The sequence below is a fragment of the Camponotus floridanus genome, unplaced genomic scaffold (genome assembly GCF_003227725.1).
Source record: "Camponotus floridanus strain SB8 unplaced genomic scaffold, Cflo_v7.5 scaffold47, whole genome shotgun sequence".
Lineage (NCBI taxonomy): Eukaryota > Metazoa > Arthropoda > Insecta > Hymenoptera > Formicidae > Camponotus > Camponotus floridanus.
In genome coordinates, this window is record NW_020229625.1 from 405,385 (window position 1) to 416,521 (window position 11,137).

At 44.1% G+C, this 11,137-nt stretch overlaps 1 protein-coding gene across 1 annotated transcript; it reads left to right on the top strand.

Annotated features, from left to right (window-relative positions):
• Positions 1–5,147: 5,147 nt before the first annotated feature.
• On the top strand, positions 5,148–10,301 carry LOC112639111. The gene has a single exon (XM_025412046.1). The coding sequence runs from the start codon at positions 5,148–5,150 to the stop codon at positions 10,299–10,301; it is 5,154 nt and encodes a 1,717-aa protein (XP_025267831.1).
• The last annotated feature ends 836 nt before the right edge of the window (positions 10,302–11,137 follow it).

The window sequence follows — 11,137 nt, forward strand, 5'->3', positions numbered from 1 at the left end:
AAACCCGCAGCGAGAATGGGATCGTCGCGTCAATAATGAATATATGATGAGTGTAAACTCGTCATTAGTCATGTTAATAAAGCAATTATTTTTATTGATAGCTGATAATAACGTAAATTAACTTCATGTTTGAGATAATTGGAGCCTTATAAATATGTAAGAACGCAGAGTGAACGATGGCATTAATATTTACATTATGTTAATAAGTATATTAAACGACATCAAATGTCTTTCTAAATGATAATTTATTGTCATAAATACTAAAATGTTCATATCGATGCATACAAATTTTGATCATGCCATTATACATTATACAATGTTCTAATATTCCACGTTGTATAATAGAGTGTAAAATATAATATAATAGAATGTCATGTGTTAACAAAATAAAAAGTTAGTGTACATTATTATTATTATTTCAATTTTATTAAATGTTGACTTTAATATACACATAAAAATTTTCTTTTATCCTTTTATTTATATATATTTTATTTAATATTTTATTACTTTTTGAAGATATATTGTAAAAGCCATAGAACAGGTGATAGATTTTCCTACAAGATTAGTCAGACAGAATAGAAACAAATGTTGAATTCACCAATAAAATAAAAATCGATATTCTAATATTATTATTTGAGAGAGTTTCCATTTGTAGATAAATACTTATTTCAACTAAATTGGGAATAAATACACATGTGTGTGTCTACCATCTGACGGCAAAATGAGATATTTAAGTGGAAGCACATTAATTTTCTACAATATTTTATTGCGCGAAAATGTGTTCTTGTAGAAAATAGATTGTAATCATTATTATTAATTGAAGCGCACAATTTATTTATATAAAATACAGTAATTGTTGAAACAAAAATAAACTTGTCCTTTATCGACGCTCGTACCAACAGTCGATAGGTATAAAATCAATTATAATGATGAGATTTTAAACAAATAATCAGCTATCGGTCCGGAGCAAAATAAAATTATGTCGACAGACGATCATTAATAATTTATGTGGAAAATTTTGCAAACAATTTCATAAATAAATTAATTTGTACATCAAATTTAAATTCCATTATAAGTGTGTCCACAATAAAAAAATTGCATTTTATATTACTATATGCAATGTATAGTGATTGACGATAAAATAGTTATTAATCGTTATTTATTGATTTAACATTTATTATATTTTTAAAGAAGGCGTATAAATACTCGCAAGTATTGTTGCCTCTTTTCTACGATGCTGATTATCTCAACACTGCATTGTGCTCCACATCAATAAAAGCCTGTTATAAGTAGTTCAAATGTATGTGTAATTTTAATTCAATTGAGATATATATATTTTTTTCTCGGATTATATTATTTAGTAAAAGAAACAAATAGCGCGTACTTTGTCATGTTCTAGTAGTGTAAAATATTTATGCGTATAATATTTATTTTAGCTTATATGGAACAAGCAATTTATATGTAAGTTGTAACATTAAAATTGGTGATTAATGATATATTAATAAAGTATTTATGGAAATAATTATTTAAATAATTATTTAAACGAACATTTGAACGAAACATTAAGAGTAAAATATTATGAATATTTAAGACTCTCTTATAAAACTCTTTTTTCTTTAGCTTTTTTTATCTGTCGCTGAATTATCTCATGCAATAATCTTATTAGACGAAATATAAATGTATAACACAAAACAGTTTTTAAAAATTTAGAAAAATTTGTCCGAGAGATCGTAATTGTAAAATAAACAATATATAATTTGGCATATGTTTGAAATATCCTATATTTTTCATGTTATTACAATTATTTTGACGATAAAAGCATTAATTCAAAATAGAAATTATTAATTATAGATACAAATATATGTACTGAGAAAAATCGTTTGATTGTACCAACAAGACGTATATGATTGAAGGCATTTTGGTTAAATCAAACAAGAATTTCTAGTTATCATGATAAGACTCGATTTTTTATAACTAGAACATTTAATAGATTTTACTTTAAGGATTTGGTTAGTATTTTCTGATTGGATGTATAAAATTTCTTGTTATATTAATTTCTTTGCTTGCCTCTAGGCGGTCTCTTAACTTAACTCATTTGCCATAAAATGCATATAAAGAACTAGTATTAACAAAGTATATTTTTTTTCTTACGAGCAGAAAGAGGACGCTAGCTCTCTGATTGTGTGTGTTTGAGCTGCATCCTCTTCTTGCATCATTGTTTATCAGTTTAATTTCTAACAAACTGAATTTAAAATAATTTATTCAATAATCTGGATTGAATTTATCCAATATAATCTTGTTCGAATTCAGAATATTAAACAAATTTTTGAGATTAGATGGAACAAATTTTAGATGACTTGGTACTGGCGAGTTTAGTATTATTAACCAGAAAATTTGGTAAATTTAACAGGAAGAAATTAATCAGATTCTGGTAAAAAAGACAACTACAAGAATTTTGATTCGTCTATTTTCTAACAGACATACTGGTTGAATCTACCAGAATTCTAATTGATACAGTCAAATTTTTTCTCAGTGTGCGCATAAAATAATAAAACAATACAGTTGTATTGTTTTATTATAAAAGAATTATTAAACGATCGTTTGTGCGCGGCAATTTTATTTTACAAAAAATTTCATTACAAATTTAAACGAATTTATAACATAAATATATATATACTCAAATTTACTAAAAATTTTGAGAGTTGCAGTACTCGATAAATGATATAAAGATACGGATTTTGATAGCATTTTATTTTCCATTAACAAGAGAGATTAAAAGTGCGAAAGAGTTATCGTAAACGATCAATCTGTGAATGAAACCGCGTGCCGTTCTAAATTATTATCAATTGCAATTCCGCGATGAAGAGGAACTTTCTCACTGGATTGTCGAATAAACGTTGCTATTTCATTTATTTCACCCGCCCGTTAGAGAATTACGGTCCACTCCAGTAATTACTACGGATACACCATTATATAAGGGCGAAAAAAGGGGATCGGACAAGTGGGAGACGGGGGTGGACAGCGTGCATTTCAATTTGTTGTACAATTTTCTAGAGACGGATGGATAGGGCTCTCTCGTTTCGCGAGCGAAATTACAGTCGCATACGATTTAATCGTGTGTCTGTGCGCGGGCGCGGCTGTTAACGCTACAAATTACGCTTTATCGAATTTCGACAGAGTCGAATTTGGCGGGAAAGAAGATTTCTCGCCCAACGAATTAAATAATGGATTACGTCAGTTTAATTGCGCCACACATTATGATAACTTTCTCGTAACGTATAAAATTAGTGTAGGGTGTTGTTTAAAGGTAAAACGTATTGAAAACGGTATACAATAGAAGGTAGTATAACTAGAATAAAGTAAAGAATATGTCACGACTCTTTGAGCGATATTGTCAGGAACTGAACTGCCTGAGCTGCATTGCTGCTTTGCACTCTTCGTCCTTACCTTGTATATCATTAGTATTATCGAACAGGAATTAATAAATATACAAAGCGTAGGACGTGGGTTCTAAGAACTGGGTGAGGCTTAAAGAGAGCATTTTAAGAACGAAGAATACACACATTAAAACGCAACCGTGCATAATATGCGGGCCGGATAGCACATGCATTCATAAAATATCCTACCTTAATTCGAGAAATTTGATTGTCAAGCCAAGAAATTATCGTATTTAAAAAAATCAAATGCAGAGTAATAAATAAAACATACGTAAATTACAGCATAATTAAAGTATAGATGTTAATGATATATTTTTTTTCGTATTCTACTCAGAGATTTGATTTTCTGTTTACAGATTTAAAAATATACATTCAATGTTTTATATATACCATTATTTCAAAACAGATTCCAAACAATCTTGATTAAAGTGTATAATTGAAATCAAATAGTCCAATCTGTTGTGAATCGTTCACGAATCATGAATATATGCATTTAGTATATATCGAGGCATTTATATTTTTTCAATTTTTTGTTAACACATATGGTTATCAAAAAGTGTAAAATAAATAATGATCTAAAGATCTTTGCAGCTTGTTTTTAAAAAAATATTTCGGTCAATGTCCTTGCCATTGCGAGAAATGTGGCATTTTTATCCGATTGAAAATTGTCAAATGTCTTCAACGATTCAAATAGATAGAAGCAACAAATTAGAAATATGAAGAAAAATATGAAGAAAATGTATTCTCGTATTCTCACTCGTATTCACTCGTATTCTCAATAGAAATAGCTATACATATGTTTGGCAGTCTATAAAGTACATTGTTTTGAGTATTAGTTGCTAATTTAATAAAAATATTTTTAGAATAATATCAGATTCGAGCAACGTTCGAAAAATTGAATACAATTATATTATTGGATATCATTATATTAATCCCCACTGAAATAAAAATAAATTAACTAGCTAAATCAAATATTTCATTTTATTAAAAATATACAAGATAATTTTTCATTACATTTCATTACATTTCAATTGTACTATTTTTAATAGTGTTCAAAACGCCCTCGCTAAAAGGAGCGAGGGTCCGAGCGATCATTCGGCGCCCCTGGCAGCCGTTAGCGCGACATCGCTTTGTCAGCGCAATTTAAAAACAGCGCTTGCCCTTCTCGAAAGATCCAAGGAAAATAAATAAATTCTTAACCGTTCGTTTTGAACATTTATATTAGTTCACGAAAAATCGGGATCTTTCGAGAAGGGCTCCGCTATAAATTGACGCGCTCGCGGAACACGGCGCTTCTTGGCTTAAAGGTACTCGACGCACTCACTTATTTTTCGATCACGAGAAAAATCGTTCTTCCGTTGCTCGCGGATTGAATCAGTCGTCGCCGTTGCTCGCGGATTCTGAAATCGCTTTCGCGTAATTAATTTAAGACTGTGTATTATAATTAGTGTTATAATTGTTATAATAAACTGACTATTATTGTTAAAAGACCTAGATTATCGTCGAATTAATTTCTCTTCGTTCTCTCTCCTCGCGGATTTTTATCCTTCGGTTTCGCGCTTGCCTCCCGCGTCAATCTCGCATAAACTCTATCATTTGCTGGTCCTTCGAGCCGGATATTTAGTGACCGGTTTTTCTACGACGCGGAGTGAGTGCGAAGTGTTGTGGTTCTCTGTGCTCCGAACACCAGTCACCTGAAATTCAGTCATCATGAGTCGCAAGGCCGAGTTGACAATCACCGCTGCAACGGATCTCTACGGCAAAATTGCCCGTACTCACGAGAACCTGATGAAGCTGGGCGCTGCCAAGATCACGGTGGGCGCAGTGGAGGCGCGATTGCAGTCCTTGGAAAGGTACTGGACGAAGTTCGACGCGCACAACGATGAGCTCTTGAATTATCTCGACCAAGTGGCCGATTCAGAGTACATAAGACTCGACATACCTGCTCTGGCTGAAGAGGCCTACCTCGCCAATAAGGGCCTGCTGTTGGACCTCCTGCGTAACCTCAAGACGGAAGAGAAGGAAGCTGGCACGAGAGGGTCAGAGCCGTCCTCGCAAGCACCCCGCACGACTCTTCCGAGGATCCAGCTGCCTCATTTCTCCGGGAAGTACGAGGATTGGCCAGCCTTCCGTGATCTCTTCCAATCGCTAATCGGAAGGGACACTCTCACGTCCTCAGTCGAGAAGCTCCACTACCTGAAGACATGCCTGAAAGGAGAAGCAGAATTATTGATTCGAAGCCTGCCCACGACAACCGAGAATTTCGAACGCGCATGGGATGTTCTCGTTGCTTACTATGAGAACAAGCGGCTCCTGGTGCGCAGTTACATCTCCCAGTTTACGTCACTCCAGAAGCTGAAGAGCGAGTCCGTGGTGGAACTGCGCAAACTTTGCCACAGCGTGAAGAGCACGGTAGGATCACTGGAGAGCATTGGGCGCCCGATCACGAAGGGTGAAGATCTTTTCGTGCACCTCGTCGTTGACCTGCTTGATCCTCGATCTCGCCGCGAGTGGGAGAATTTCATTAGTGATTCCAACGATCCACCCTCGTACGACAAACTCCAGCTCTTCTTGGATCGTCGGCTGCACACTTTAGAATCGTTGCAGCCTGTCAAGGTCGAAGCCATTTCTTCTAAACCGCATCCAAGTCCGACACAGAAGACTCGCACTCTTCACACGCGTAAGCAGGACAGTAAGCGAGGTCGCTGCTCCCTATGCGGTCAGGATCACTATATTATGTTCTGTGACCTTTACCAGAGCAAGACGGCGGAGGAAAGGAAGCGTCACGTCGAGGCGAACGACTTGTGCCTGAACTGCCTAGGAAGGCACAAGGTAAGCGAGTGTTCTTCTCAAAAGACTTGTTCGTCGTGTCGCGCGCGTCACCACACGACCCTCCACGAGGCATGTCCGTCCGGCGAGAGCGCTAAGACGTCACACTTAGCGCAACACAAAGTCGAGGCGACGACGACAGTTCTCCTCGCTACCGCGCGCGTTCGCGTCCTGGACCGGTTCGGCCGCGCTCACACTGCACGCGCACTAGTTGACCAGGGCTCGGAGTCCTCGCTAGTTTCCGAAGCTTTGGCCCAACGTCTTCGCCTAGGTCGGTCTCCTACCTCCGTCGCCGTGTATGGAATCGGCGGCAAGCAGACGGGCCTCGCCCGCGGTCAAGTCACTCTTCAGATCCGCTCCCTGCGCGACGGGCCTTTAATAAGCGTGGCCGCCTTGGTTTTCCCCCGGCTCACACTTTATGAAGGCGGAATCAAGGCCAATCGTCGGGCGTGGACGCACGTCCATGGGCTGGAGCTCGCCGATCCGGACTTCTTGGCGACGGATCCCATAGACATCCTTCTAGGAGCAGACGTCTACGCCATGATCCTCCAGGCTGGACTTCGACGAGGGAAATCACGGGAACCTGTGGCACAAAAGACGGCGCTGGGCTGGATATTGTCTGGGGCCGTCGGTACGACGTCCACATCGCGCCATGCGTCAGCACATCACTGCCTGGTCGAGGAGGACCTAGGCGCTCTCGTACAAAGGTTCTGGCAGCAAGAAGAGCTACCCGACGCCGCGGTAGCTCTCTCACCCGCGGATCAACAGTGCGAGAACTTCTTCCGCCAGACACATTCGCGGTCCGCGGACGGTCGGTACGTCGTACGTCTGCCGGTCGTTGCCCCGCTGCCAGACTTCTCGGTGACGCGCTCCACGGCTTTACGAGTTCTCTTCAGCATGGAGAGACGTTTCGCTCGGGATCCTCCTTTTCGAGCCCTCTATGCCGACTTCATGCGGCAGTATGAGGACCTGCGTCATATGTCTCGCGCGACTCCGGACGCTACGTCGCGCAGACCGGTGCATTACTTGCCGCATCACGGCGTGCTGCGGAAGAACAGTGTCACCACGAAGCTGCGCGTAGTTTTTAACGGCTCCACGCCAACTACTTCGAAAAGAACCCTCAACGATCACTTGATGGTGGGTCCGAACTTGTTGCCTCCGCTCGCCGACGTGCTACTCCGTTGGCGACGGCACCGCTTCGGTCTAGCCACCGACGTCGAAAAGATGTTCCGACAGATCTTGGTACACCCGGATGACAGGGATCTGCAAAGGATCCTGTGGCGGGATTCCCCGCAAGACAGCCCTGCCGAGTACCAGCTGAGCACAGTGACCTACGGCCTAGCGTGTGCTCCGTTTCTAGCGATGCGCGCTCTCAGGCAATTAGCTGAGGACGAGGGTAAGCAGTACCCTCTAGGAGCGGCCGTTCTCCTGCGAGATGTCTACATGGACGACATCTTAACCGGAGCAGCGACGATGGCGGAGACCCAGGAGATGTGCAAACAGCTGTCCAGTATCTGCATGGCGGGCGGCTTCCCTCTCCGGAAGTGGTCAGCCAGCGACTCAGCGGTGATCTGGGATATCCCGCCGGAGCACCAGTTGCAGCGCGAGACCCGTGACTGGCGACCACACGAGGCTCACTCCACCTTAGGACTGCAGTGGCACCCCGCCACGGACGATTTCTCTTTCGCCACCCGGCACATCGCACTGCCATCCGTCACCAAGAGGTCTGTACTGTCTCTGGTGGCGCAGCTATTCGACCCTCTCGGCTGGCTAGCACCGGTCGTGGTCCGCGCCAAGATTGCCTTCCAATCGACTTGGCTTCAAGGACTTGAGTGGGACGCTCCGCTCGACGACGCCTCCGCGTCAGCCTGGGTCACCTTTCACGCCCAGATACCAGTACTCGAGCAAATCCGAGTACCTCGCTGGATTAATCTGGGTCCTTCTTGCACCCGCATCGAGGTCCATGGCTTCTCCGACGCCTCAGAACGAGCATATTCCGCCGTCGTGTACCTAAAAACATGGTCAAACGACTCGTGGATTGTCCGCCTAATCACCGCGAAAACAAAGGTCACACCGCTCAAACAGGTGTCCTTACCTCGTTTGGAGTTAAGCGCCGCCGTCCTTCTCTGCCGACTAGCCAAACACGCCTTGACAATCCTCGACCTGACTGCGCCGCTTCACCTATGGACGGACTCCACCGTCACGCTGGGCTGGATCCGCGGCCACCCATCCAGGTGGCAAACCTACGTCGCGAACCGCGTCTCAGAGATTCAGAGGACCACTCCGCAGGCTGCGTGGCATCACGTTCCAGGCCAGGACAACCCAGCGGACTGCGCTTCCCGAGGTCTCTCTCCCAAGGAACTGCAGAGCCATCCTCTGTGGTGGCAAGGTCCGCCCTGGCTACGCTTAGACGCCACCGCATGGCCGACCGCCGTCGGCCACATCACCGAAGAGCACCTGCCGGAGAAGCGCACACGAGTCCATGTCAAAGCCACAGCAGCGCCGATGAGCGAGGCCGCCGAGCTGGTGCGGTTCTCCTCCCTGAAGAGGCTCCTACGCGTGACAGCCTGGTGTCGGCGGTGGCTGAGAGTAAGAGAGGATCGGTCCACTGGCACTCAGCAGCGCTTCCCCAGTACTTTGTCCGCAGAGGAGATAGAGAGAGCTCGAGTTTGTTGGATCCGGCGAGTACAATCTGAAAAATTCAGGGCCGAGTTAAAATTAATAAGTCAGGGCCTTGCCTTAAGTAAATCCAACTCACTTGCTCGCTTTAGTCCCTTTTTAGGTACCGAGGGTCTCCTGCGAGTCGGGGGTCGACTCAAGCACTCCATCCTAGCCTATGACGAGCGCCACCTCGTCCTCCTGCCGAAGGGCTCGCACCTCACTCGGCTAATTGTGGACGACTGCCATAAACGAGCGTTGCACGGCGGAACACAGCTCACTCTCTCATTAATCCGCCAACATTATTGGATTCCACGGGGTCGAGCACTGGTCAAGGAGGCTATCCTGCGATGTCTCCCTTGCGTGCGATGGCGGGCGGCGACACCACAACAGCTGATGAGCGATCTTCCACGGGAGCGCGTGGTACCAGCGAGGCCCTTCCTGCACACTGGGGTCGATTATGCCGGGCCGATTCAACTTCGCACAACCAAGGGGCGCGGACACCGCTCCTACAAGGCCTTCGTAGCGGTCTTCGTCTGCCTTGCTTCCAGAGCCGTACACCTCGAAGTAGTCTCCGACTACACGGCCGAGGCCTTCCTTGCGGCCCTCAGGCGGTTCGTCTCTCGCCGAGGCATCTGTCGCAGCCTTCGAAGCGACTGCGGGACAACCTTCGTGGGAGCCGATTCCCAGCTGACAGCCCTCTTCACCGCGGGCACGCCAGAAAACCACCGGATCATCGACAGCCTCGCCTCCGAGAGGATCGAGTGGAGGTTCAATCCTCCCTCAGCGCCGCACTTCGGAGGCATTTGGGAAGCCGCAGTCAAGTCGCTCAAACACCATCTCCGACGAGTGATTGGCGACGCCAAGCTGACGTTCGAGGAGATGAGTACCTTCCTCACTCAGGTAGAAGCGTGCCTTAATTCGCGGCCGCTGCAGGCACTCTCGGACGACCCTGAGGACTTGGCTGCGCTGACGCCTGGACACTTCCTGGTGGGAGCCGCCCTGACTGCAGTGCCCGAGCCGTCCTTGCTGGATGAACCAACGTCCCGCTTATCTCGCTGGCAGCTCCTGCAAAAAATGAGAGACCATTTTTGGGAACGCTGGTCGAAGGAGTACCTCCACTCCATTACTCACCGTCCTAAGTGGTTGCGCGAAGAGACGGGCTTCAAGGTCGGCCGACTTTGCCTCATCCGGAACGAACTCACACCACCCACGAAATGGCCACTCGCGCGTATCGCGAAAATCCACCCCGGAGAGGATGGTCAAGTTCGCGTAGTGACATTGCGCACCGCAGCCTCCGAGTTGGTACGACCCGTCGTGAAGCTCGTCGTGCTCCCCATCAACGGTCATGGAGATCACGAGCCTCCATCGCAGTAGTTCGGAGCTCCCGACGAGCTGCATATCCTCCGCTAGCCATTCTTTTCGCCAAACGCTCTTGGCGAGGCGGGCGGAAATGTTCAAAACGCCCTCGCTAAAAGGAGCGAGGGTCCGAGCGATCATTCGGCGCCCCTGGCAGCCGTTAGCGCGACATCGCTTTGTCAGCGCAATTTAAAAACAGCGCTTGCCCTTCTCGAAAGATCCAAGGAAAATAAATAAATTCTTAACCGTTCGTTTTGAACATTTATATTAGTTCACGAAAAATCGGGATCTTTCGAGAAGGGCTCCGCTATAAATTGACGCGCTCGCGGAACACGGCGCTTCTTGGCTTAAAGGTACTCGACGCACTCACTTATTTTTCGATCACGAGAAAAATCGTTCTTCCGTTGCTCGCGGATTGAATCAGTCGTCGCCGTTGCTCGCGGATTCTGAAATCGCTTTCGCGTAATTAATTTAAGACTGTGTATTATAATTAGTGTTATAATTGTTATAATAAACTGACTATTATTGTTAAAAGACCTAGATTATCGTCGAATTAATTTCTCTTCGTTCTCTCTCCTCGCGGATTTTTATCCTTCGGTTTCGCGCTTGCCTCCCGCGTCAATCTCGCATAAACTCTATCAAATAGAAAATTTTAAATAAAACCGTTATCATATTTTTGCAGTTTATAATTATTTTAATTCACATTTTCGTGAGACATTTTCTGAAATATTAAATGGTTTCTATTACGTCTTTTTCGCCTGGATAATTTCTTTTTGTCCTATCAAAATGTCCTGTTTCAAAGTATGCATATTTAATTATAACTTTTTCGATATATTGGTGTATAAATTTCCTTT